The 25,185-nt window shown below is 40.9% G+C and overlaps 1 protein-coding gene across 2 annotated transcripts in view; it reads left to right on the forward strand.

Moving 5' to 3' along the window:
* USP33 (ubiquitin specific peptidase 33) overlaps nt 1-25,185 on the forward strand; it is a 60,481-nt gene that overhangs the window by 28,615 nt on the left and 6,681 nt on the right. Inside the window, exons 12-21 of one of the 2 annotated variants that reach the window (XM_066622835.1) lie at nt 6,994-7,106; nt 7,628-7,800; nt 7,893-7,987; nt 9,189-9,222; nt 10,324-10,369; nt 12,686-12,866; nt 13,020-13,146; nt 16,992-17,158; nt 19,926-20,007; nt 24,628-24,736. In XM_066622835.1, coding sequence (XP_066478932.1) covers nt 6,994-7,106; nt 7,628-7,800; nt 7,893-7,987; nt 9,189-9,222; nt 10,324-10,369; nt 12,686-12,866; nt 13,020-13,146; nt 16,992-17,158; nt 19,926-20,007; nt 24,628-24,736 — 1,127 coding nt within the window. The remainder of the gene's footprint in view (nt 1-6,993; nt 7,107-7,627; nt 7,801-7,892; nt 7,988-9,188; nt 9,223-10,323; nt 10,370-12,685; nt 12,867-13,019; nt 13,147-16,991; nt 17,159-19,925; nt 20,008-24,627; nt 24,737-25,185) is intronic. The other variant, XM_066622836.1, reaches the window with a different exon arrangement.

The raw sequence follows: 25,185 nt of genomic DNA on the forward strand, positions 1-25,185 counted from the left end.
AGCTCTGATTAGAATAATGATAAGCCTCTTTGAAGGCAACTGAATAATCTCAGCAGAAATAGGCACTTGGCAGTGTCCTTATCTGTACCTCTTTCCTCAGTGTGGGTGCACATAAATTGGGTATCTGGTGCAGTAGTTGTAGGGCATGAGATGAGTTATAATATCCAAACTTCGAGTAATTTAATCCATGACTGCTTGGACTAGCTTGTTGCCTGTTGCACTTTATGGACATGAGAAGTTTTGACTTGGCTTATCCAGTGGTTCCCAAACATTTTAGAGGCCCTAAGGTGCTGCATCATTTATAAATACCAAGTGGTGTGGCAATAATGGTGAATGAGCAGCAGTTCTCTCCCCCCCCCCCGTAGCATCTGGATTAACACTTGATGCACATAGCCTAATCTGCCCTGTCAATTTTGCAACCCACCAGAAATTGGGTCATGATTCACTGCTGGGTCCTGGACCCATAGTTTGGGAACTGGTGGTTTATACAATATAAATAAAATGTCTTGTTACAAACTCTCTGGGAGTTTGGGAACCGCTGTAAGTGCTTGCAGGAGAGGGGTGAAAGCAGAGACATGGTTGCCACAGTTGCACTGCTGCCAGGGACAAAAAGGTGTTTTTTATTTAGTCCTGGCAGCACTGGCCCTTCAGAGAGTGCAAGAAGCCTGTGGACCCCTCAGCAGAGTTCTCCAAGCCTCAGAAAAGCTAAAAATAGCAAGTGTGACCCAGTTTTGCAATTGCTTGAAAAAGCCCTGCAGAGGGGTCTGCGGATACCCCAAACCTTCCAGAGAGCCAGTGCTGTGAGGGATAAGTAAGAAAAACCCTTTTGTCCCCAGTAGTGGCAGGATCATGGCCATCACAGCGGAGTATTTGCCATTGCCCTGCCCCTTAAGAGGGCAGTGACAGGGCTTCATAGTGTGAGAACCTGTGGTCTAGGTGGTGCAAGATGGTGCCCCATCCATCTCCCAAAGAGAGGAAGAAGTTCACCATCTAGGATTTTGAATAAAAGATAGTTAGGTCATCAAGCACAGAATGGATCCTTCTTAAGGAAAATCTTTTTGTTATGGTGTTAAGGCTCTGGATAATTTTGAAGTGGCCTAAATCGATATTGGTGTCTGTAGCATTTAGACCATTAATTACCATGGACATGTATGTACTTGTTCAGCATATTAAGAATTAGTCTGTAATTTACAGTATTGTTTTAACATTGAATGTTTCCAAGATGCAAACTTTAAAATGTTACATTAAAGAACATCAACATTAAGGAAATAGAGAAAAACATTATTCATTGCCAGAGAGTGAAGTGTTTATTTGACCTTTTCCTTTTTCTCTACATTTTTTGTTTTAAAACAAAAATTAACAAATACAAACTCAGAAAAATAGAAATAGAAATGAAAACAAAAATAAAAACGGGTATTGAAAGTTGCATGGCAAGTGCCGAGCTCTGAATCTACTTTACTTATTTCTTCTATAAAAGCATATACCATATTAGGTATCATCTTAACCAGTCTGTTTCTAAAGTACATTTTCAACAAAAAAATTCTGTGTATCAATTATCTACTCATCAAATTCATAATTCACTAAACCCATTGTCTACTTTGCGTGCATGAATTCCATCAATGGTCTCCAATTGTCCATAAAAGTCTTTACTTACTTTAAGAAAATTCATAAGTTTGTCCATTTCAGCTAAGTTTAGTATCTTCAGCTGAAGAATCTCTGGAACCTTCCAATGCTTAGCATACAACATTGTTGCCGAAGATGTCATATATAAAAATATAGTTTCAAAATCTTTCTAATCTAATTGAATATTACCAACAAAAAAACTTCTGGCTTCAATTGCAGATTTACCTTAAGTATCAATTGCATTTGCTGTTGCATCAAAGTCCAATATTTTTTCTCTTCAGTACATGTCCATCACATATAATAAAGCAATCGTTCTTGTTTACACTTCCAGCATCTATTAGATACAGTTTCATACATTTTTGCTAATGTAGCTGATGTCATATTCCATCTATACATCATTTTGTAAAAATTCTCTTTAAGGTTTACATTTAATGTAAATTTTAATCTTTTGGTTCAATAACTCTCCCATTGCTCCACTGATATCTCATGGCCAACATTTCTTGCCCATCGTATCATAAATCAGACAGATGTTTTCAAACAAGGCTTTCAAACAATGTTTTCAAAAAAGTAAGGAAACTTTTATCAAAAAGAGTATTTCGTAGAATTGCATCCTGACTTTAGGTCTCTTCCCGGTCCTCAAGGCTGCTGACATGCTTACAAGCTAAAAACAAGTTCCACTTAAAACTGTTAAGATATAAAATAACAGTGATAAGTAAAACATTCTTTAGGAACAAATTCTAGAAAGTTGTTGTACTATAAGAGTATAAAATGATATGTTTGTATCATAAAATGTATAAAATGATATATGTATACTATAAGAGTATAAAATGATATGTTTGTTATATTGGATCCGTTTTTAGGAGTACAACTCCCAGGACTACAAGTCAGATATTCAAAGAAGAATTTATACTTTCTGGGTCTGTTTAGATTATGCACACATTTGAAACCTGTACCCTTTGTCATACTGGAAGTGGGGATATAAATTCACATGCTTCTATCCCTGCCTAATATGGTTGCATTCTTAACAGTAGTTAGAGCAGGAATGGCTGTAGATTCTGTGAATTCTCTCCAGGCAAACACCCAGGCAACCCCTGCTTGACCAAATAAACTATGTTCTTGGACACACAGGGATGAAAAGAAATGTATCCTCCCAACATTAAAAAAAAAAATTGACACTCTTATGTCTTCCTGAGAAACAAGAGCTCTGACTATGGTGCTGTAGCCCATGCTGAAGGTTTTAAGTATTGTTGCCTCTTTTTCAATCAACAAACACTGAGAACAACTTCACAAAGAGTGAGAGTGCAGATGATATTTATCTAGGGACCAAGCACTGCCATTGTGGCTTATATTTATCTTCCCTGGGGCATTGGGGAATTGCATCATATTTGCATCTTTGTCATAGTGTCCTATTTTCCAAAAAACATTTTATTTTGTGTTCTTCATATGGCTAGTACTTTTCAAAACTTCCAATTAGGAAACTTCTGTTAAGAGTTTGACTTTTCTCCTGTTTGTGTTAAGCTACATGCACACTCACTCTCACACTCCCCCCTCCCCACACAGCAGATTACTCCATAGTGCAGCACTATTATGGACTACTATATGCATGCGTGACCCTTCCCCTGCCCCATGAGTGTGTGTGTGTGTGTGTGTGTGTGTGTGTGAATTGCCTTTCTCTGTTTTTACACAGAACTTAAGGTAGTTTACATAGGCACCTTACATGTTCATAAATATTTAATAAATGTCCTGGCTGTTATGGTTTGATGGGAAGTGTTGCACTGATAGAGAGCCATGTATGCAGACCATAGGCTGGTCCTGAGTCCCTCAGCTCCAATAGCTAAATGACTTTAGGAGCATTGACTGACTTTTCTTATATATGGGTATCATATATGTGGTATTCACATATCCACCATGTGAATACCAAAAATCATGTTAAAGGAAATTATTTAAAAAACAATGTCCCTTTGCTCAGTGATTTAAAAACACCCTTGATGACCTTTGTAATGCACAGCAGAAGCATCAGGTAAACCCTCAGGCAGAACTGATCATTCTTGATGCATCCCTTCACTGGAGGAGATGATAATCACTTGCATTCTTTTATGTGCTCAGGGGGAAGGAGAGGTTGCTTGCCTCTGAGTGAAGCTGTTCTAAGCTCCTGGAGAGAGAATGATTGATGGATTGTGTCAGCTGCCCTCTCCTACACTAAGGAGACTATTGTTAAACAATTTGTTTCCATTAAATTAAAGGCTCCTCTCATCTCTCTCTCTCTCTCTCTCTCTCTCTCTCTCTCTCTTCAATAACCTTTATTGGCATATTAGGAGTTTACAAATAGTAAATATAACATAATAAAATAGATACAACTTTACAGAAAGGTGTTAACTTCTGACTTTATCCTTAGAAACTGCCACTAAAAACTCCGCCACCAAGTTGGTAATGGGAAGGGAATAATCACTAATTGGGAAAGGATCAACAAGGGAAACGGGAAGGGAAGAAAGAAAAGGGACAAGTAAATGAGACCTGAGATTATGATGAGCAGTACACCGAAGGAGAATGTGATCCAAAGTATCCGGTTCAACTGAGCAAAACAGACATAATCTGTTTTGATTTGGGGTTTTAGAAAATCTTCCTTGGTGTATTGCAGATGGAAATATATTCAGTCTCGCCAACATAAAAGCCCGTCTTTTACTAGCGTTGGTAAATTGAACAAAACAATTCACAGGACGGCCAAGGGAGGGGGACAAACCAAAAAAGAGAGGTGAGCAGGTTGGATTTAAGTTAGACCTGGGATCGGCAACCTGTGTTTTTAGAGCTGCATGCGGCTCTTTCAGCCATCTGCTCTGGCTCCTGCAGACTGGGATTTAAAGGGGCAGGACGGGTGGCTGCTGCTTTCCCCTTGGGCGGAGGGGGAGATTGTTTTGTGTAGGATGGGCTGTTGCTGCTTTCCCCTTGGGGGGAGCGGGAGATTTTTTTGTGCTGCGGGGGAGGGAAAGGGGGGCTTGGCCGCTCCTGTCTGGGAAGATGGTGTGCTGGGGCTTTGCCTGCTCCCATAATGCGCTGTGCGCCCTCTACGTCATGTATATGGTGAGTGTGGCTGACAGCAGCCAGGCTCCCCTCCTGACTTCCTGCCACCCTGAGTGTGGCTGGCAAGGGGTGGGGGTGCCAGGCGGGTGGGCTTCCAGTGGGGGGTCGGTGGGGGGCGCAGAGGCAGGAGGGGGAGCCCAGGCAGGGCTGCCTGGGTGGGGGGAGGCAGCTCCCAGGAGAGGGCAGAAGGCGCCTGCAGTCCCCTTGTGGGCATCTCCTGTGCACACAGCTGTGGGGTGAGGCTTGGCACAGTGAGGCAATGGGGATGACCTCACTTTTGTCTTGTAGGGCAATAGGTGAGGCAGAGCAGTGGGAGGGGGGGGACTTTGCAAGGGTGGGTGGGTGGGGAAGAGGGAGGCTGTGGAAGGGCTGCCTGTGTAACTCCATCTTTACCTTGCTTTTCTGGGGTGCCATGGGGAGCAGGAGGGCAGAGATGGGGCTGTGGGAGCCTTAGAAAGGGGTGCTCTTTCAGGAACAAGAAAGATGGGGGTAGACCTGGGGAAAATGAAGAGTGCTAAATTCAAGGGTGCCGTCTTAGCATGCACCGTCCCAGTGTGTGCCCAGGGTGACCAGAGGTCCTCTTTTTCCAGGTCATATCCTATTTTTTAGCCCCATGTCCTGGAAAAGAACTTAAATGTCCTGCTTTTCCCTGTGAGCTGGCAACGCATCCCCTCTTGTAATTAATTATATGTAATACAGTTTTAAATTCAATAATAAGTAATTTTAAATTAGGCACATGAGATCAATAATACAATATATAATAAATATATAATCTATATATTGATCAATATATAATCAATATAGATGAGTGTTTTTAGCTTTTATTTTGTGGTCCTACATTTTTCTTCAATATCCTACATTTTGGGGTGACTTGTCCTCTTTTATTGTTATGACATCTGGTCACCCTGTGTGTGCCTCAGAGTGCCGTCTCAGGGCCCAGTCCTATCCAGTTTTCCAGTGTCAGTGCAGCCATTCTAATGGGGCATGCACTGCATCTTGTAGTGGGCAGTCAGTCACAGAGGCCTCGTCAAGGTATGGGAACATTTGTTTCCTTACATCTTGGCTGCATCAGTGCTGGAAAGTTAGATAGGATTGGGCCCTCAAGATATATCTATCTTGACAATAAGTATATTGTCTGGTTAGCACAGGAAGGGGAGCTTGCAGCAGATCATAAAGGTAAAAAAAACTATATATGCAGTGTTATCTTTATTTTAGATGTCAAAAGGGTTTTGTGGCTCCCGAGGTTTTCTTTTCTCCGGAAAACGGGTCCAAATGGCTCTTTGAATGTTTAAGGTTGCCGACTCCTGAGTTAGACAATAATGTTGTGTAGTCCTGCTCCCAAAGTTTGAGTTTAATGAGATGATGCGCTTTTTGAAGGTCCAGGTCAGCTAAAAGTTCAGGGGAAAGATCTAAAGAAGATAATTTAGCATCAATAAGTTTAAACCAATTAGATGAAAAAGGGTCTTTTAATAAATCTGAGAGAATAGAATTCGGATGAATATTAAGATGGAGTCTAAGCCAAAACTTAAAGGTGGAAGTCCAAGCTATAGTAGTGGGGAGATGTATACCTAATTCCAAAATCATAGTGGACAGCCTAATTAAGTTTGGAACTCCAAGAATTCTTCTCAAAAATTTAGCAGCTGCCTTGTCTATCTCCTGATTAGCTGCTTCAATCCAAACCGCTACTCCATATAATAGAGGAAAGACTTGAATTTGGAGGGCATGAATGGCAGCAGGGTACTGGTTGCCCTTATAAAAGTGAAATCGGGCAATCGCATTTTGAGACAGTGAGGCTGAGGAGATAGCGGATCTACGGTGGTACAACCAAGAGTGTCGATAATGAAAAACAATCCCTAAATATCTGAAGGATTTAACCTGCTGGAATATTAGATTACCAGTCTTCCAGAAGGACAATGCCCAGAGGCTCCTCTCATTATGTTGAGATAAAACATGGGTGAAAAATTCGTGGGTAATTAGGTTATACCTGTATATAAAATATATATTTCCATGTGACAGTTTGATTTCTAAGATGTGCCTTGTCTTGTATAATCAAGTGGCACAGACCATGCTGGACATATGGTTATTGCTACCTGCTGTTCAGTTTTGAGATGTAGGACTAGTATGCCCTTCTATGGGTATGATTTTCAGTAATTGGATGTGCTATGTAGAAAATGTGTGATCTCCAGAGAAAGCCCTTTATTGACTATCAACCTTGTCTTTATGGCCAAAGAAGATCAAGTTAGGAGCAAAATGTGCATTAAGCCCCATTTTGATTATTTCTCTTTGTATAAGGTCCCACTGCATCTTCCCCCAAAAAGAAGAAACACAAAAAATACAGAAGTGTTATTTCTGACATATTTGATGGGACTATCATAAGTTCAGTGCAGTGCCTGACATGTGATCGGGTAAGTGGAAGAAATAATGTTGCTATTGTATATAGTTAATGTATTTTCCCCATGGGGAAAAAATGTACATGTTCTCTTGCATGGCTGGAAAAAACTATAGGAAATGAAATGTGAGTGGACTTGTCTGGGTTACATCGTTTATGATAACATGCAGAGAACTCTTTGGTTAGTTTTACTCAACAAGACTAAAGCAAGGTGTTGCACAAGTCTTAAGTCTATTTCACATTCTCATTGGCTTCTTCAGCTGAAGTATAGCCCCTCATAGTGACTGTTTTTTTTTCTTGTTCATACAGTAATACTCGTACTTTGGAGTGACTGTATAATTAACAACTACATGTAGTTTGCCATCTAGTGGTGTTTTTGGATCAAAACACTGTGTTTAGCTGCCTGTAGTTTATTGATATTTTTCAGAACTAAATATACAATTACAGTCCAGCATTGTGTTAAAAATGAGATACTAGTGCTGGTTTATAATAATTATGTAGGATAGTCTAATGGTCTTCATTTTGCTTTGGTAATAGGTGTCGATTACCCTGGAGACTTTCCAGGACTTGTCATTACCTATTCCAGGTAAGGAAGACCTTGCTAAACTGCATTCAGCAAGTCATCAGACATCTCTTGTCAAGGCAGGGTCATGTGGTGAAGCATATGCTCCCCAAGGCTGGATAGCGTTTTTTGTGGAATACTTCAAAAGGTTGGTTTCTTTACAATGCATAGATCTTTTAAATTTATGTTTCTGCTGTACTGGCAGAACACTTGCTGGTTTTTTTGTCAATGATGTTTCAGGTTTGTTGTCTCATGTGTTCCTAGCTGGTTTTGGGGTCCAACAGTAACCTTACAAGATTGTCTTGCTGCCTTTTTTGCCAGAGATGAACTGAAAGGTAAGCAATATTTCTAACATGCTGTTAAGTAACATTACCTATTATAGGACCAAAGTACTGTATTTTTAAAAAATCTATATGCACATTTTAAAATGATAGAGCTGATATAGCATAGCTGTAGCAAATGAGCTACAAATCAAGACTTTCCCGTTCTGAAACTCTTCTCTGCCATGAACTCACTAATGGTTCGGTCCTATCTCAGCTTTGTGTTGATGGAACTCACTTGGTCAGTGCAAGGCCTAGATTTCTGGCATGGCAGTCACTTTGATGGTGTGCCAGTGGAGGCTGTCAGCACACAAATGGCTGATGGCTCAGCATAAACACCAACAAAAAGGTAGACCCTCCACCTGAGCAGGTAGTTCAATGGGGGGGGGTGTTCTGGGGAAGGTTCATGGTGGTGATTGGGCTAGTCTGGTCTGGGAGCATATTGAGGGCTGGCTGGGGGTGATACTGGCAGTGCTGATATCCTATGCCTCTGGTCCAGCTTGACGTGCCCCCGTGGACCCACTTGGATTTACACCAGTCAAAGAGCTGGCACAGATACAAGTAGGCCCATTGGGGGCAAGGCAGTGGCAGAGTAGGTAAATAAGGTTTTTTAACTTACCTTTCCATTGCTGCCTGTGGAAACTAGCATGCAGTGCAGGCTGTGCCACGCCACAAGATAGGATTGGGCTGTAAGTGGCCTCGGGCAAACCGTGTCTTCTGACCCTCAACCCAGTAACTGAAATAGTAGGGGTAATAATGTTTACATCCCTTACAAGGTTGTCGAACAAATATATCATGCTGATGCATGAACAGTGCTTTGCACTCTCAGGAAGCACTGTACAAGTGGTGGATATGGTGGTAGTTAGAAAACCTCTTATATTGTCCTCTTAAATTATTGAAGAAAGATCAGTTGACAACAAATATCCTCAAATGGGACAAAGTTTCAGAAAACTCAGGAGGCAAATTTTTCTCTGATTTTTGTATCACCTAGTTCTGAATTTTTAATTGACGACAACTGACTCCATAAAATTTAAATAGGTGGGAAGTTGGTGAATCATCAAGAAGTAATTTACCCATAATTATTCAGTAAAGGTGGTACTCATGCTGAAATGCTGTGACCTACTTGTAAAGTCAGAACTACTGTATTGTAGGCTATTGACGGAACATGTTTCTGTCTTAATAATCATTGTGCTCCCCTTCCCTACAATGTCTGCAGGTGACAATATGTACAGTTGTGAGAAGTGTAAAAAGTAAGTGATCTTTTGAAACTCTTATGTCTTGTGTCACCTACTGTCATATTTATATGCAATGGGATTATCATTTTAGCAGACAGTAACTTTTGTTTTGTAGACTTTTGTTAGAAACAAAACAGACAGCTGTTTTGTTTCAATCATCAATTCTTAAACATTTAGTTATAGGTGTATAGGCCTAATCTTAAATCCACTTACTTTAAAATAAGTTGTGTTAAAGTCACTGGTGTATATTTTCAAGAATGTGTAGGACTCAGTATTTGTTTTATTTACTTTTATCTTTATTTAAATTGGTTAACGCATTTAAGACTATTAACTGAATTCAGCAGTAAAGAGAAAACAAGTAACATGAATATAATATAGCAGTCATCAAAAATTAAATACCTGCTCAGGGGAAAAAACAGTTTAAGTTGAGTATGAAAATGCAAGCAGAGAAGGGGCCTGGCATATCTCCTCAGAAATGGCATCTCAGTCTTTGGTTTCACGATGCCGTATCTTGAATAATGCTTGGCCACTTTCAAATGGGAAATGTCTTCAAGGCATCCTGTCCTAGACCATTAAGGGCTTTAAAGGTTAATGACTATACCTTGAACTGGGCCCATAAAGATGGTACAAGATTGGGCTTCTGTGATCAGCTGTCTAAGCCATGGCAAAACCCTGACACTGCAGTTGGGACTAACTGAAGTCCTTAGGCTATCTTTGACAGCCCCAGGAAGAGCAGTTCAATCATCTATTTTACATAGCCCTGTGAACAAAAGAAGCATAACCATTGTCAACTCCATGTACTTTGCTTCTCTAGTTGGAACTGTACCCCTCCATCCCTTACAGAGGCCAGTAGAACCTCTGGCTTTAAGCATACTGCCAGGTAAATGTGTATAGGATTGCAGCCCAATATATTGACTTTGTGGTCGTATGAGTGAAAGCGTTTGGTGAAAGTTCTTATCTTGCTAGACCCAATGGCTTTTTGATCCTTTTCAATTCTGTGATTCTTTTGGACTTCATTTTTAGTTGGGACATTGAACACCATATTAGGCTTATAAACCATTTTTTATGTTTCTGTTGGAATCTTTTGAAGACTCAACTTGTTTGTTTTTATCTTAGGTTAAGAAATGGAGTAAAGTTCTGTAAAGTTCAACACTTTCCTGAGGTACTCTAAAAATGTTTAATGTGCAGATGTAGATGTAATGTGGCGATGTAGTTTTGATAAAATAGAATGCTGTAAATAGGGTGTAGTTAAACATGCATTACTGAATTTCTGAAACACAAATCCAGTCACAGATGCTAATTTATTCACGGAAAGACATTTTAAATTTAAAATAAATGAAGTATTTTTCCTGTAGGGTTGTAGAGGTAGAGTAATAGGGCCCAATCCTATTCAATTTTCCAGCACTGATGCAGGAAATGTTCCCTTACCTTGAGGAGGCCCCCATTACTGCCTGCCAACCACAGGATATACTGTATACACCTTGGCCATGGCTGCATTGAAGCTGGAAAGTTAGATAGGACTGGGCCCTTAGTGTTTCACTTCAGTGTCTTGTAAGTGAACTTCAGGGGGTCCCCTTTATAAGAAAGGGACTGGAAAGCTTGAGTTTGGAGCAAAATGACTTAAAAGGGGAATTTTCGGTCATGAGAAATAATATAAATAGGGATTAATGGACTGTATGTATGTCCATGTCCTGCATTGGACTTGGAGAGAAACCTTCTCCCATAAGATGATGATCCTTTAATAGCTTGGAGGGTATAGAGAAGAGAAAGAAGAACATGAAGGTCCAACAGTGGCAAAATCTAATGATTAGGGATTTCCCTTTGAGAAATAAGATATACAGGCAGGGATACAGAAGTAAAGGGAGAATTTTGATATCTAGTACTTCAAAAGTTGATTTAAATACAGGGAGACTTACAACAGGTCTCCTGATACCTTATTGAGAATTCATTTGTTGGAGGTGATCTCAGGTGATACCAACTTTCCCACACTGGGGTAAGGGCAATACAGCTCTGAGGTAAGGGAACAAATATTCCCTTACCTTGAGGAGGCCTCTGTGAGTGCCACCCAATTACAGGATAAAGCACATGTCCCACTGGCACAGCTGTGTCAGTGCAGAAAAGTTGCTTGGGATTTAGGCCTCAGTCACTTAGTGATGTTTCCATTTGAATGTGCGTGTATGAACTTTACCCTTAAGAACTGCAGGACTGAATATTTTTCTAACATGTAAGAAGCAATCCATGTAAAGGGTAACAAATTTTTATGCTTCTACACATTATCTATTGGCTAAAAGAATTTAAGAAACAACCTTACTGGTATCACTGAGTACAAAGAATTGCATAAATACGGTTGCCCCTCATCTTACATGAGGGTTACAGTCCAGAGTTGGCGCTTAAAGCTTAAATCACATGTACTGTACTCAGTATTGCCTTGAAATCCCTTATATCTGGAAAACAGTCTCTTTGAAAATGATGAGAGGCAGGCCAGAACTGAAACTGACAGAGAGAACAGCAGTCTCATTCTCCCAATGTTCCATCTCAGGTATGTGTTTAGTAACTGGTTTGGCAGGCAAAATTGCCTGCGCTGTTTAAACTGCTGTGTTTTAGTTTTGGTTTGCCAACCGCATGAAGTTGAATCATGCAAGTCGACTGTGTTTAAGATGAGGGGAAACTGTATGCCAAATCATACAGTTATATAACTTGAAGGGAACTTGCAGTAGTTAAAAATAACATGACAATGAATAAAAGTGGACAGTCATTTTAAAGGCCTGGGAAAATAAAGAATATAAGATCAGCCCTGCTGGATCAGGCCATAGGCCCATCTAGTCCAGCTTCCTGTATCTCACAGTGGCCCATGACAACAAGAGTCCTGTGTCCTGGTGCCATCCTTTGCATCTGGCATTCTGAGATAAAAGATACTGACCTGGTACTGAAAAAGATGACTTTGTGGTAGGCAAACCTTCCTAGAGGAAGTTGTTTCACAGGTGGGTGTTTCTACACAGAAGGCCCAACTGCTACACCTCTGGGATATAATAATAATAAATAATAATAATAATAATAAAACTTTATTTTTATCCCGCCCTTCTCCCTAACGGGATATGAAGCTGGAGCAGGGCTTCTGAGGCTGAGTGTATTGAGGAGGTGAAACAAGAACTTCTCGTGTGGGCTGCTGGTAAAATGATTTTCAGAGTGACACTGTTGGCTGGGCGGGATGGGGGTGGGGTCACAAAATACATTGGTAGTTTGTTGATAAACTTCAAAATGGGGCCACTTTGCACATATTTTGCATATATTTTGTTTTGAATTCCCAGAAGGGTGGAAAGACAAGGTTTAAATAAATACATAAAAGAATATAGGAAGAGAATTAATATGTGACCAAGTACATGTGTGTTTGTTCTTCTACAGTAAATTGCTTGCTGATTCCAATACTAATATAAGAAATCAGCACTAATTTTTGAATGAATCTGTCAACTCTTTACAGATATTATGTATTCATCTCAAAAGATTCAGGCATGAAGTTATGTTTTCCACAAAAATTGGGACCCATGTATCTTTCCCATTGGAAGGACTTGATCTTCAGCCTTTTCTTGCCAAGGACAGTCCAGCTCAAATAGTGATGTATGATCTCTTATCCGTTATCTGCCACCATGGAACTGCTAGCAGTGAGTACATGCACTATATTTTCCTTTTCAGGCTTTTTCTGTATTGTTCCCTGTTGCATTTTAAGTCATTGACATGGACAGAAGTTCCATGAATGTATACTGACTGTTTTCCTTGCAGTTCTTAGACTGAAAATTCTCTGTTGTTAAATTTAGATGGACATTATATAGCTTATTGCCGGAACAACTTAAATAATCGATGGTATGAATTTGATGATCAGAGTGTCACAGAAGTAACGGAGTCAACTGTCCAAAATGCCGAAGCCTATGTACTTTTCTACAGGTGAGAAAGTGAGGTGTGACAATATTTGGAAACATAGATTCAGGTAAATTTCTTGTTGGGATTAACCACCCTCCATTGGGTATTAAATTTGTTCTGTATGAGTTTGAAGATGAGACCAACAAAAGCTTCTCAACTAGGAGATGTTTTCTTAACAGCCGCCGTTGTGATTCAGGACAGATGCCTTCTCTATTTATAGAAGTACCTCTGCAGCAGCTGGTTATGTTTTACTTCTCCTGTACAAGCATGCCCTTCCAGAACCCCTTGCAGTTAACTGAAACCGTGGATACCAGGAACACCATCCCAACCCTCTGGAGATGAGGGGACGTCTGCACCCCTTGCATCCAGAGGGTTCTCTGAGCCCAGCAGATGCTGTGCTCATCTGTCTGCGGCCTCTGCCTGGCTCAGACCAAACCTTGGAGTAAAATAAAGTCACTTCCAGTTTTATGAAAAAACTGGAAGTGACTTTTCTTACTCTAAAGCTCAGTCTGAACCCGGTAGAGGCAACAAATGGATGTGTGCAGCATCTGCTGGGCTTAGAGGCCCCCCGGGAGGTGAGGGGAGCAGAGCTCTCCTCCGGAGATGGTGCCCACAGGGGCCCCCTTGCTGACCTAATAAGTGAATCTGTGGATACGGGGACCCATGGTACTTCTCAAGTTCATCAACTCTGTCTGCCTTATCTTAGCCCCTATGGAAAACTCCTCCAACGTTTTGTTCTCATATTTTTTTCAATGTGTTTGATTTCACTAAAATTAGTTGAACTAATTAATGTGCCCTAATTTTCAACCACTGTAAAAGTAAAAACAGATTCTGTTCTTCTGCATCATTTACTTCTTTCCACTAAGGTATGTGCTGGAAAAGCTTCAGATACTTGATTTTAAAGAAGTAATCTGAAAGTTATTAGCTGGAATTGTGGAAATTTTGCTTTCGCAGCACTACGTTTTTGATTGTAAAGTCAGAAGGTAAACCAAAGTGATGCATGTTTCAAGTATGGTATTTCAAGACATTTCTAATGCTATTGACTGTTGTAATGCTGTATTGGCAGAGGACAACAAAATCCCCAGATTTGTTACAGCAGTGAACTTGGAACACTGTGTTTAGCACTTGAAACTGAAAGATTTATGTTCCCTCATTTTAATTCTAGGAGTGTACATACAGGAAGAATTCTAGAATCAGATAAAATGCCATTGCAACAGAAGGATTTGTTGGCACTTCAGCAGCTGGGAGCTTGAGAACAAGGGGCTTCACTGTAGCAGCTTGAAATTTCTCATCTCCTATGGCTGAGTTTTTCTTGAAACTTGAGCAGGGTCAAGAGAAAAGGTTACTGTTTTATTCTTAAGTGCAAAGATGTTCTATAAATGGTACAGGAAATTCAAGCTTTGCAAAAATAAATAGCAGCAGAATTCTGTGAGGAACTAAATACATCATTGAAGAAGTCGTGTGCTTTGCTCTGAAGCACTAGAAGCAGAAACTGCCTGCCATTCCATAGATTCTGGAATATTGAGAGGCAAATCTTACAATTCATTCTAATTGTCTTTTTGTGTGTGTTTTTTGTTTTTTTCACTAATTGTTTTTCTGTTGTATTTATTTCTATTGTAAGCCTAATTGTGTTGTGGAATTTGTGAGCTGCCTTGGGCGTTAGCCTTAGGCAAAGGAAAGGCAGGATATAAATGTCTTAAATAAATAATAATACATATTTGCCATATACTGGGAATGTGTGTGGATTGGATCCTTTCCTTAAAATGAATGAGTTGCATGTAAGGTCAGATAGACCATATATATCTGCAGGCCTCTGAAAGCCTCAGAGGCCAGTTCTCTGGAGATGACTGCAGCTGTACTCCAGTTGCCTCCAGACACCCTTCTGAGGTCCATGGAGGTCACGCGCAGCCTCCATGAGCCTCAGAAAGGCCTCTGGAGGTCCTAGAGAGGCACTTCTGGTTTCGGCCGAAAACTAGAAGTGCCTCTCTAGGATCTCCGAAGGCCATTGTGAGGCTAATGGAGGCTGCGCGCGGACTCCATGGGCCTCAGAAGCGCCTCCGGAGGGGCCAAGTCTGGCTTCAGCAGCTCCTGGGGACCAACGTTGAGTCATATTCGCGGTTAAAAATATCGCAAATAAAGAGGCTCCACCTGTACTTTTAAAGATGCAATCTTATGCCCAAGTAGCATTGGCACATCTGTGCACTGCCCAACCCAAAGGGGGGAAACAAGAACCGGAACAATTCTAGGGTGATGTATTCTCTCAGCAACTTTGTCAGTATCCATGGAAACCGTGATGTAACCTATTAGTCACGGAGCAGTGACCTATCAATGCTCCTACATCATAAGCTAATCACTACATCCCAAACACTGGCAGCCAGGGAAGCACCACTAGGGTAAACCAAGCAAGGTGTGGCAGCAGGCACAAGGCCAATAGGAAACTGGTGGGCCAATGTGCTTCCCCCAGGTGACTCAAGGACTAATAATAATAAACATTTATTTATAATAAATATAATAATACAGTATAATAAAATATTTATACTGTAAGTAGACTAAGTAACAAAGTGGCTGCCACTGCCAGACAATGGAAACAACCTCCTGATGTAGAGGTGACAGAAGGATGCCACTGTATCGCGTGCTGCAGGAGCTACAGTGGCAAGTCAGCCAGGAGGCAAGAGGCAAAAGCAGAACTGCCAAGAATTTCAGCACCCAGTTCATGTTCCTTTATGTCACTTGCAGTAAGTATTTCTTTGTAGAGTGTGTTTGCAACAGATCTTCTGACAGCAGCAAAAGGAAGATGGCTCCCTTGGGAGAGGGCAGGCATGTGAAATAAGCACACATGTCCCCAAGGTGCGAGTCCACCAGCTGGAAATAACTCTTTTGCTAGTGGAGAATCTGGGACAAGCTATGAGGGGCACCTCAACAGTGTTTAGGTAAGCCAGTATGCTGGCATTCTACTGCTCAGAGACTCAGGCTGGGAACTAGGCAAGCTGGGTTCAGGTGCAGGAGGTTTGCCATAACCAATATCACCCTTGCCTTTTGCATGACTGGTCAGAAACATGCACAGCAGGAACAAACAAGGAGGTGGGTATTGGTCTGACCTACACTGGTCAGGCTGCAGAGCTGCTCTCTATCCTCAGGGTCACAGAAAATAAGTAAGGAGCATTTCATGGGGCACTTAGCATCCCACAACACTGCAAACAAGCACACTTGACTGAAAGGCTATAGCACATGGACCTAACAAAGGGAGCACTGCATCTGCCAGTCAATGGGCTTGCATGATAGTCCATGCAGTTCTGGAAGCCTGCCATTCTTTCTCTCATCTGGAAGGGGTTTAGGATATGATGCAAGTGAAGTCGTCCTCACTACCCACATGTCCATCCCATTCTGCAGGAACATCTATCATTGACTAGCTTTGGAGGTACATTGGCATAGTGTTGTGCCGGTATTCATGGTGTGTCACCAGCACAAGCAGAACTATGACAGAGGGCTTCAATGCTTCTAGTGCAGCTGTAATTGCATTGGTGCCCATGGGCATATACCACATCTTGTACTGCTCAGAATTGAGGTATAGCATAAGGCTTCCCATGCTGAAACACATTAAAATATGAACTATTGTTTTTTAAACTGGTAAATCTTTCCAGTTGTGCATGTGTTTTATGAGACATCTTTGATCGAAAACTTATTTACTGAAATGCAAAGCAACATGAATCTGAAGAATTTTATATTGGCTTTATTTTAATTCAAAAATTCAAGATGTTTTGATACTGGTTTTCCATTTTCTTATTTGCACGAGACTTTCAATAAGATTTTCCTAATATATGGGGTAATGACAGTGCTGTCAAATGGTGTCTGTTTTTTCATTATAACAGAAAAAGCAATGAAGAAGCTAAAAAAGAGAGACGGAGGGTATCGAGTCTTAATGTAACAGAGCCAAGCCTCCTTCAGTTTTATATTTCACGACAGTGGCTGAATAAATTCAGGACATTTGCAGAGCCAGGACCCATTTCAAATAATGATTTTCTCTGTATGCATGGAGGTAAGAATACAATTGTGCAAAATAATCAACCTGTGAAAATTAAAGCCCAGTTTCATTTTGGTTCCTTCAAAAAAAATTTGTTTTGCTTAACCTTAGTTTTTTTTTTACAGTGATGGTTATTAGACAAAGCTGAGTATCTTAAGCCATTTCTGCCAATGTTGCATACATGCAACAGAGATCAAACGTGTACCCCTGTGGGCTGGGCAGAAATGGGTTGATAAGATTTGACCATGCGGTATTGTGAAGCTTGTTGAAATCATGATCGCTGCCATTTTTCTCCTTTTCAGTACTTCTGTTCCCTATTAGCAGTACATGAAAATTCTATTTGAGCGTAACTCTTTGAGACATGCATTTTCCAAATGAAAGTGGAAGCATAGAATAAATGAGCCATAAACTACAGGCAGAAACTTGGTGTAGTTTGCTTGTTGAGACACCATACCATACCTACCTGCAGGGTGGGAGCTGAAAAGCATAGTGTGACTGCCCAATAGTAGATTATTTGCTGTTTGTTTGCATCTTCCATTCTTTTTTCTCCTTTTCCTTTCTGCTGCTTAGGCATCTTGTGCCTAACTCCATTCAAATATAATTTAAAGCACTCATACATACCCAAATCAATGGGAAAAGGATCATGTCTTTGATAAGAAGGCACACTAACAAGGTGGCTAAGAAGGGAATCATGTTTGGGTAAATAATAGAATGCAAAAGTTGTTGCTTGCAACTGTGGGATAGAAAACTCACAAATATTCCTATGTATTGGATTCTTTGTTATGCAGCCATCACTGCTTGAATGCAGGTGGTCTGAAAAACAACAATAAAAACGAACCAAACTACAAAAAAAAAACAACCCCAGAACACTTGAATTTTAAAGAAGCCAATTTTGGAGAATGATCTTTTATCTTAAATAAAGCAGTCCCTTGGCTCAGAATTTTTTCATCATCTCCGGCTTGGCTTTGGACAATAAACAAGCTATTGATGCCAGGAAGTTGGCTCTGATTTCTGCTAGGGACCAAAACAGAGAGTTATCCTAATGGTGCCAAGTGACACATTCAAGACCAGCCAATGGATCAGTTTGTATGATTAATTATGATCAGTACCTAATGTATCAAGTATTCAAAGAACATTATCAGCAAAGGCTGGATTCCACTCTTAAGGGTGGCTCAACACATGCAAGTAAGTATATATGCACACATAACACGTTCACACATCACTTGATTACTGTACGCTTGACTACTAGGTAAAAAGTATCAAACGTTTATGATTCAGGTCTTGCTTCTTGTCATTCTACTCCAAAAATCTTGGTTTAACACATAATTGTTTGGCATAATCTATTGGTTTGTAATTCTACATCTGTCTTGAGCATTATGGTAGAGCATTATACGTGGGACCTCAGTAACAGTTCTCTCTCATGTACAGCATGATAATGAGGGAGGATAACCAGCTACATAGCTGGCCAGTGTGCCGCCCTGGGGCAGTCTGGTTGTTCCATTGTCCCCTCCAAACTGGAAGTAATTGTGGTGATGCGATGATGTCACCTCAGTTACTTCTGGACTGCTGTGGAGGAGGTAGACAGATCCTCCACCTGCCAACCGCTCCCACAGCAATTCTCAGTGCAGTCACTGGGAGAGAGGTGGGCCAGCTTCGCTTCCAGCAAGCGTGCCAAGAATGACTGCTGTGGAGGTGGCGGAAACATCCTATTGCCCACCATTCCCACAGCGATTCTTGGCGCAATTGCTGGGACAGAGGCTTTCTGGCTTCACGTCCAGCAGCTGCACCAGGAATGCTGTTCTCCATACGGGGAGACGGAATGTGGTCCAATGCCACATGGTACTGTTGAGTCTGCCTCAACTATGCTACTGAGAGAGACAATAGTAATGGTATTTTAGTGAGTTTATGAAATTTGATGGGAAAGTTACAAATAGATGCAAGACCTTCACTATTATATGGATAAGGGTTTTTGCCCCAAGCCAAAGTGACAGAAGTTGGGGCCTTTACTCAGCCTTATAAGGGTTGCAAACTGAAATGGAATTCTAAAACTTGCCCTAATAGGGATAAGCCTGCTAGTCATCTTCAGAATCACCCAGTTACTAATCAGTTGGATCTGGGTTTTACTTAATGTAGTGCAGCGTTGCTTCCACTCATGCAAACAGCCTTTTTATTACCTCCATTGTAGTTGCACACCTCTGCCTTCCCAGTAGTCCTTCCCATAGATTGGGAGACACTCTAAAGCGATTTTAGCATAGGAAGGGTGAATGGATAAAGGGGAGGGGAAGTAGAAGTCAGTCTGTTCCTCTGACAGACTGACTTCTTGATTCCTGTTGTGCAAATTAAGATAAAACTTATATGCCCACTTTGGATAGAACCACATTTCATGGTTGTACTATATGTAGTGTGAACTAGTCATTTCAAAGAAAAATATAAAATGCATTTCTTCTGGCAGTCAGACTGCTGAACTTGCAGAAAGTTTTCAGACAAAATGTGAATCTTTTACTGTAACTTTCAAAAAGTGCTCTGAAGCAACACATCCTGAATTATGCAATTTACTTTATATATTTAAATGATTTGTATCCTGCCTGTCGCTCTGAATAATGGAACTCTCAAGTTGCTCCATGTTATACAATATAAGGGGGGAAAATAATAAAATGCCAAAATAGGAATGAAATGCAATAATCAAGCAATAGTAAAATAAAATAAAAATTGTTATATATAACTTGAACCCTGACTGTATTTAGACTGGTATTCAAGCAAAACTGCTTCATTATTTTCACAGGGGTTCCTCCGCACAAGGCTACTTCTATAGAGGACCTGGTAGTAGTGCTGCCTCAAAACATATGGGATAGCCTGTATAGCAGGTAAGTTGTAAGCTAAAACAGAATGCTTTTATGGCTGGTATCAAGAAAAGGTTTCCTGGGAGAAGGCCTGCTGATCCTCTCTTAGCATGTGAGTGCTTAGTGGTTAATACACTTGCACCTCTTCCAGATCGCTGCTTTCCTTTTTCTGAATCAGCAGCTGAACGGGGGGGGGGGGGGGGGGGGATAAAAACCTTGGTAATTTGTATTCACTGCCACCATCTCAAGCTACAAAGATCAAGCAGAGGGGAACTATTTGATGGAAACCCAGGAGAGCTCTGAAATGCAGAGATTCTTATAAAAAAATCAAACCCACATCAGCAGCTGCAGGATGAAAAGATGTAACAAACCACTTAATTACATGTGATCATGGACTGGGCAAACCAAGAGTCAAAACACAACTAAGTTATTAAAAGCAGGTGGACCTGGGATGCTACTTAAAAATCTCTGCCCAGAAGGCTACCTCCCTGTAGTTTTCCCAAAGGAAAAATATATTCTCCAGATCAATCTAATTAGACAGTCACTAGCTTAAGCACATTATTCAGGGAAGTCCCTATCCTTGCATTTGCTGATGAGCAACTAAGGTGCTTCTTTCTGAGCTTCCAGTGAATGGGGTCATTTAGGCAACCAGCAGAGAATAATGAATCCTTCCTGTGTGCTGGACAGGGCCTAGGAGAGGGGGGTAAAGGCGGTAATTTGTACCTGGGCCAAGGGTCAGAAAGGGGACCCAGGAGCTGAAGGAGGGGGCCCAGAAATTTCCTGGGATCTTACACTTTCCTATCTCACCCAGACTCACTGCCCATGTGGAATGCTGGGGGCGTTACCATGGGCACATGGCAGCAACTATGCCACAAGGCCCAGAAATGCATACATTCCTTAACATCGGGAAAGAAACTGACCTGCTACAGTCGTTCTTTGGCTTGTGGATCCACTTACTATGAAGGAGTGTATAGGAGCTCAGACACAGCTGCAGGACTGTAGCTGCTGCAGAAGTCCGTTCTGGTGTGCACAGGACACTCTCCATTCTAGTGTGAGCCTAAATACAGTGATACTAATCTCCTGCAATAATTTTCTATATTTGAAAGATTTTAGAGAGACTTAGGAGTGCGTTTGGTTTTCTGTATTACTGTATCTAGCTGCCAACACTGGGCAGGCAGGTAGATTTGAGCTCTGCATTGGTAAGACTGGTCAAAGACTATTCCGTCTGTTGCACTTTCCCCATGCCTGTTTTGCCCCCATTCTGCTCACCCCTGTTGCCATCTCCCACTCTTTCACCCCCTCCCACTTTGGGAAGGGGCCCAAAAGAAACTTTGTACCACCTGATAACATTCCTCTCAGAGGCCCTGGTGCTGGGAAATATATAACTTTACTGTGATGTCATCATAAGAACATAAGAACAGCCCCACTGGATCAGGCCATAGGCCCATCTAGTCCAGCTTCCTGTATCTCACAGCGGCCCACCAAATGCCCCAGGGAGCACACCAGATAACAAGAGACCTCATCCTGGTGCCCTCCCTCCAGGTCATCAAGTTACCTGACTAGAGTAGTGGAACCCATTTCCATCCAGTAGGCTTTTCCATCCCACCCCTTAAACCTAGACCAGACAAGTTTGCCACAGTGGGCAAGATAGGTCTGTTGCTAAGTAAAATAGCTACCCCAGATGGGGGAACTGACCTTGAATCCACATCAGCACATGTTTGGGGAATAATGGAGATTCCAGACCAGGGCTGCTTGCATGGGATGCCATAGCAACTTTTGGGGCTGCTGAACCTGCACAGGAGCTTCTAAGGAGTTAAATGTCTAAAAATAGGGAGTGGGGGGGGGGACAGGACAGGACATTCATCAGAGTTGGACTATAGGCCAAAAATAAATATCACATAAATAGTGTAACTGTTGTAGATCTCTCTCTTCCCAGAGAAACATGAATAGCTCCCACACTTGTGGTTTTTAAGAAGCTAAAACTGTTTTTTATCGAACAAGGCCTTCCTGCCTCTGATATTTTTTATTGATTTTAATGTTATTTTGGTATCTATCAGTAATGCATTCATTATGTTTGTGATTGATTCCCATCATTTTTTTGTAAATGTATAAGATCTCCTAGAAGAGTAGTCTAAAAATTAAGTAAATGAAATAATATGTCAATATTTATAAAGCTTATATACAGTATTTTTCAAGACACCTAGCAGCATTTTTGTATTTTCCCCCAATTAGAAAACACATCTTTTTTTTCTATTTTTCTCCTCCAGCAAGCTGTTAGAATAATTTCATATGTCCAAGGTTTAACTTCCTGCCCCTAAAAGAGTGGAATTGAACTGTTGCAGGATGAACTCATAAACACGACATCCTTCTAAAATAAAAAATATCTAAGAACTATTCCACTTAGCATAAAGATAAGCTAAACATGACTTTGAGCTCTTATTAGCCCATCAGTTCGTTAGAATCCTTTAGTAGTCTATTTAATCCTTTAATATTTCTGCTTTCAGAAAGACATTTGAAAATACAAGGGCAAGGAAGATTGGGAATAAGGGATCAAGTAAAAAGAAACTCGTACAAATTGAATCCAAACATTCTTGTATAACCAGACATTTTCAAGTGCTAATAAGCTGTTTTTCATATTTAAGGGAAATCTGGAGGAGTAAAGGCAGACTTCTGCAGAATTGCATGGTAGTGCTCTTAGAACAGTTCCACTGAGTATTCAGCTGGGAGACTGCATTTTTTAACACCTCTTGGTTTTTGAAATAAAAACTACATACATAGTGCCGTATATCAGGGAGAATTCTTCTTCCCTCTGGTATGCTACTTGCTAGAGGCAAGTAGTTCTTAACATGGAAGATGCATTCTATGAAGAATGCATATATGAATGCAACAGCTGCAAGGTACTTTGGAAATAATCTAATCCAACCCCCTGCATAATGCAGGCAACTACTATGGCATTCCTGACAGGTGATTGTCCAGCCACTGCTTGAAGACCTCCAAAAAGGGAAACTGTTCCAGTGCCAGACAGTTAGTAATTAAGAAATCATTTTTCTGTCTTAAACTACTTCCCCATTGTTTCAGCTCTTTGGTCTTGCCCTCAGAAGCCAGTCTTTCCTTTGTTTACAGCCCTTGGATATTTGAAGATAGCTATTGTATCTCCCCTAAATCTCTAAGCTAAACAATACCAGGCTGTTTCAACTTTCAACTGTTCTCACAGGATGGTTTCCAGAACCCTCACCATCTTAGTTTCCCTCCTATGAACCCACTCCAACATATCATTGTCCTCCTTAAAAAACATGGACCCAAAAGTGGGTGCATTGTTCCAGGTGTGATCTATTTAGTGCAGAATTGAAGTGGAACTATTACTTGTCATGATCTGGACTCTTTTGCCTCTGTCAGTGCTGTCCAGCAGTGCATTAGTGTGCTTCGAGCTACATCACACTGCTAGCTTGTGTTCAGCTTGTGAGCTTTTAAAGCAGTGGGTGCCAAATCACAACCTGCAGATTGGATCTCACACCCATGGAAATCCTTCCCCCATGTGACGGAGCTTACCGTTCAACTGGGCAGCCTGCAATCTTCGCTGCTGAAGTTCTCAAATGTAGTGCTGGGCAGCTGCTTCCACATTCCAGTGATCAAGCATGCTCAGCACCCAGATTTCCGGACAGATGCAACTGCCCAGCGTGACTTTGGGGGTGAGCAGCAGTGAAGATTGCAGGCTGTCCCATGGAACAGTAAGCTCTGTTCAGGCCAGGGATGGTTTTTCTGTAGAGCAGTGGTCCATGGTGGTCCATGGAGACAACTGCTCTAAAGATACCTCGATCCTTTTGTATGCATGCTGCTGCCAAGCTGGGTATCCCCTTGCCTCTGATTTCTTTGTTGCTATGTGCAGGATTTTACATTTATTTCTGTTGAATATGTCACCTTCTTGATATGAGCCTATCAAGGTCAATTTGTCTTTCATGGTTAGCTAGCCCCCCAGCCAGCTTTATGTAGTATGTCAATAGAAGAGGAGAGACTGTCTCAGTTACCATAGTTTGATATCTTCAGTGTTTATAAAAGTGAAATAAAAACAGTTAATTGTGGAGTTCAGTTGCAGCATTTCAGCTGTTGATCGGTTTTTAGCATGGCTCTTGGGATTTAAAACCTGACATGTAACACATTTCAGAACTTTTTCCCTTTTCAACTAATCTTGTAAGATCATCATTACAGTGACTTATTGGAGGGAACATTCTAAAGTGAAAATGGTCTCAATTGCTATGCAGTAAAGCACAAAGTCAAATGTTGTCAAACTAAATCCCTCATTCTGATCACATTTTAAAACCTCACCGGGAAGGGGGGGTTACTTTCCAGTGAGATGTGCAAGGTATGCAAAGTGATAGCTTGTTAATACTGAATTCCCCATTTTGAATTCTGGCAGTGTTTTTATGAACAGTTCTATTTTTGACACACAAATGGTATGATTCTTATAAAGCTTATTTGGATTTGAGGTTAACCTGGACAAATATAGCTTATAGCATAAGCAGCTTAGATGCTGTTGCCATTTTAACTTTAAACTATGAAAAAGATATGCATATTCTATAAATATGATATCAAGGAGGGTGGAAATAACTGACAAAAAGCAGATGAGGAATTATTTAATTATTACAGGTATGGTGGAGGACCTGCTGTTAACCACCTGTATGTTTGTCATACCTGCCAAATGGAAACAGAAAAAATAGAGAAAAGAAGAAAGGCGGAATTGGAAATGTTTATTCGGGTAATATGTCTCCCCTCTTTGTAAAAAATAAGCAAACACTGTTAATTTTATAACTTTTAACAGCTTGATTAAAGGTGTAAAACACACATACTTTCTCACTCTGTTTCCTACTTTGCATAAAAAAGATTAGTTATACCCCTATAATAAATATTTTTCCCTGGTTCACGTAGCATTCTTTATGTAGGCATGTTACTTTAGATTTTGAAGATGGGTGGGCTTTCACAATTGGTAGATTTAAAATTTTCTTATGGTACAATGTGCAGCATTAAGTCAGGGAGGACTAAGAAACATAAGAACAGCCCCACTGAATCAGGCCATAGGCCCATCTAGTCCAGCTTCCTGTATCTCACAGCGGCCCACCAAATGCTCCAGGGAGCACACCAGATAACAAGAGACCTGCATCCTGGTGCCCTCCCTTGCATCTGGAAGTATTCACATATATATCCTGA

The sequence above is a fragment of the Tiliqua scincoides genome, chromosome 4 (assembly GCF_035046505.1).
Source record: "Tiliqua scincoides isolate rTilSci1 chromosome 4, rTilSci1.hap2, whole genome shotgun sequence".
NCBI lineage: Eukaryota > Metazoa > Chordata > Lepidosauria > Squamata > Scincidae > Tiliqua > Tiliqua scincoides.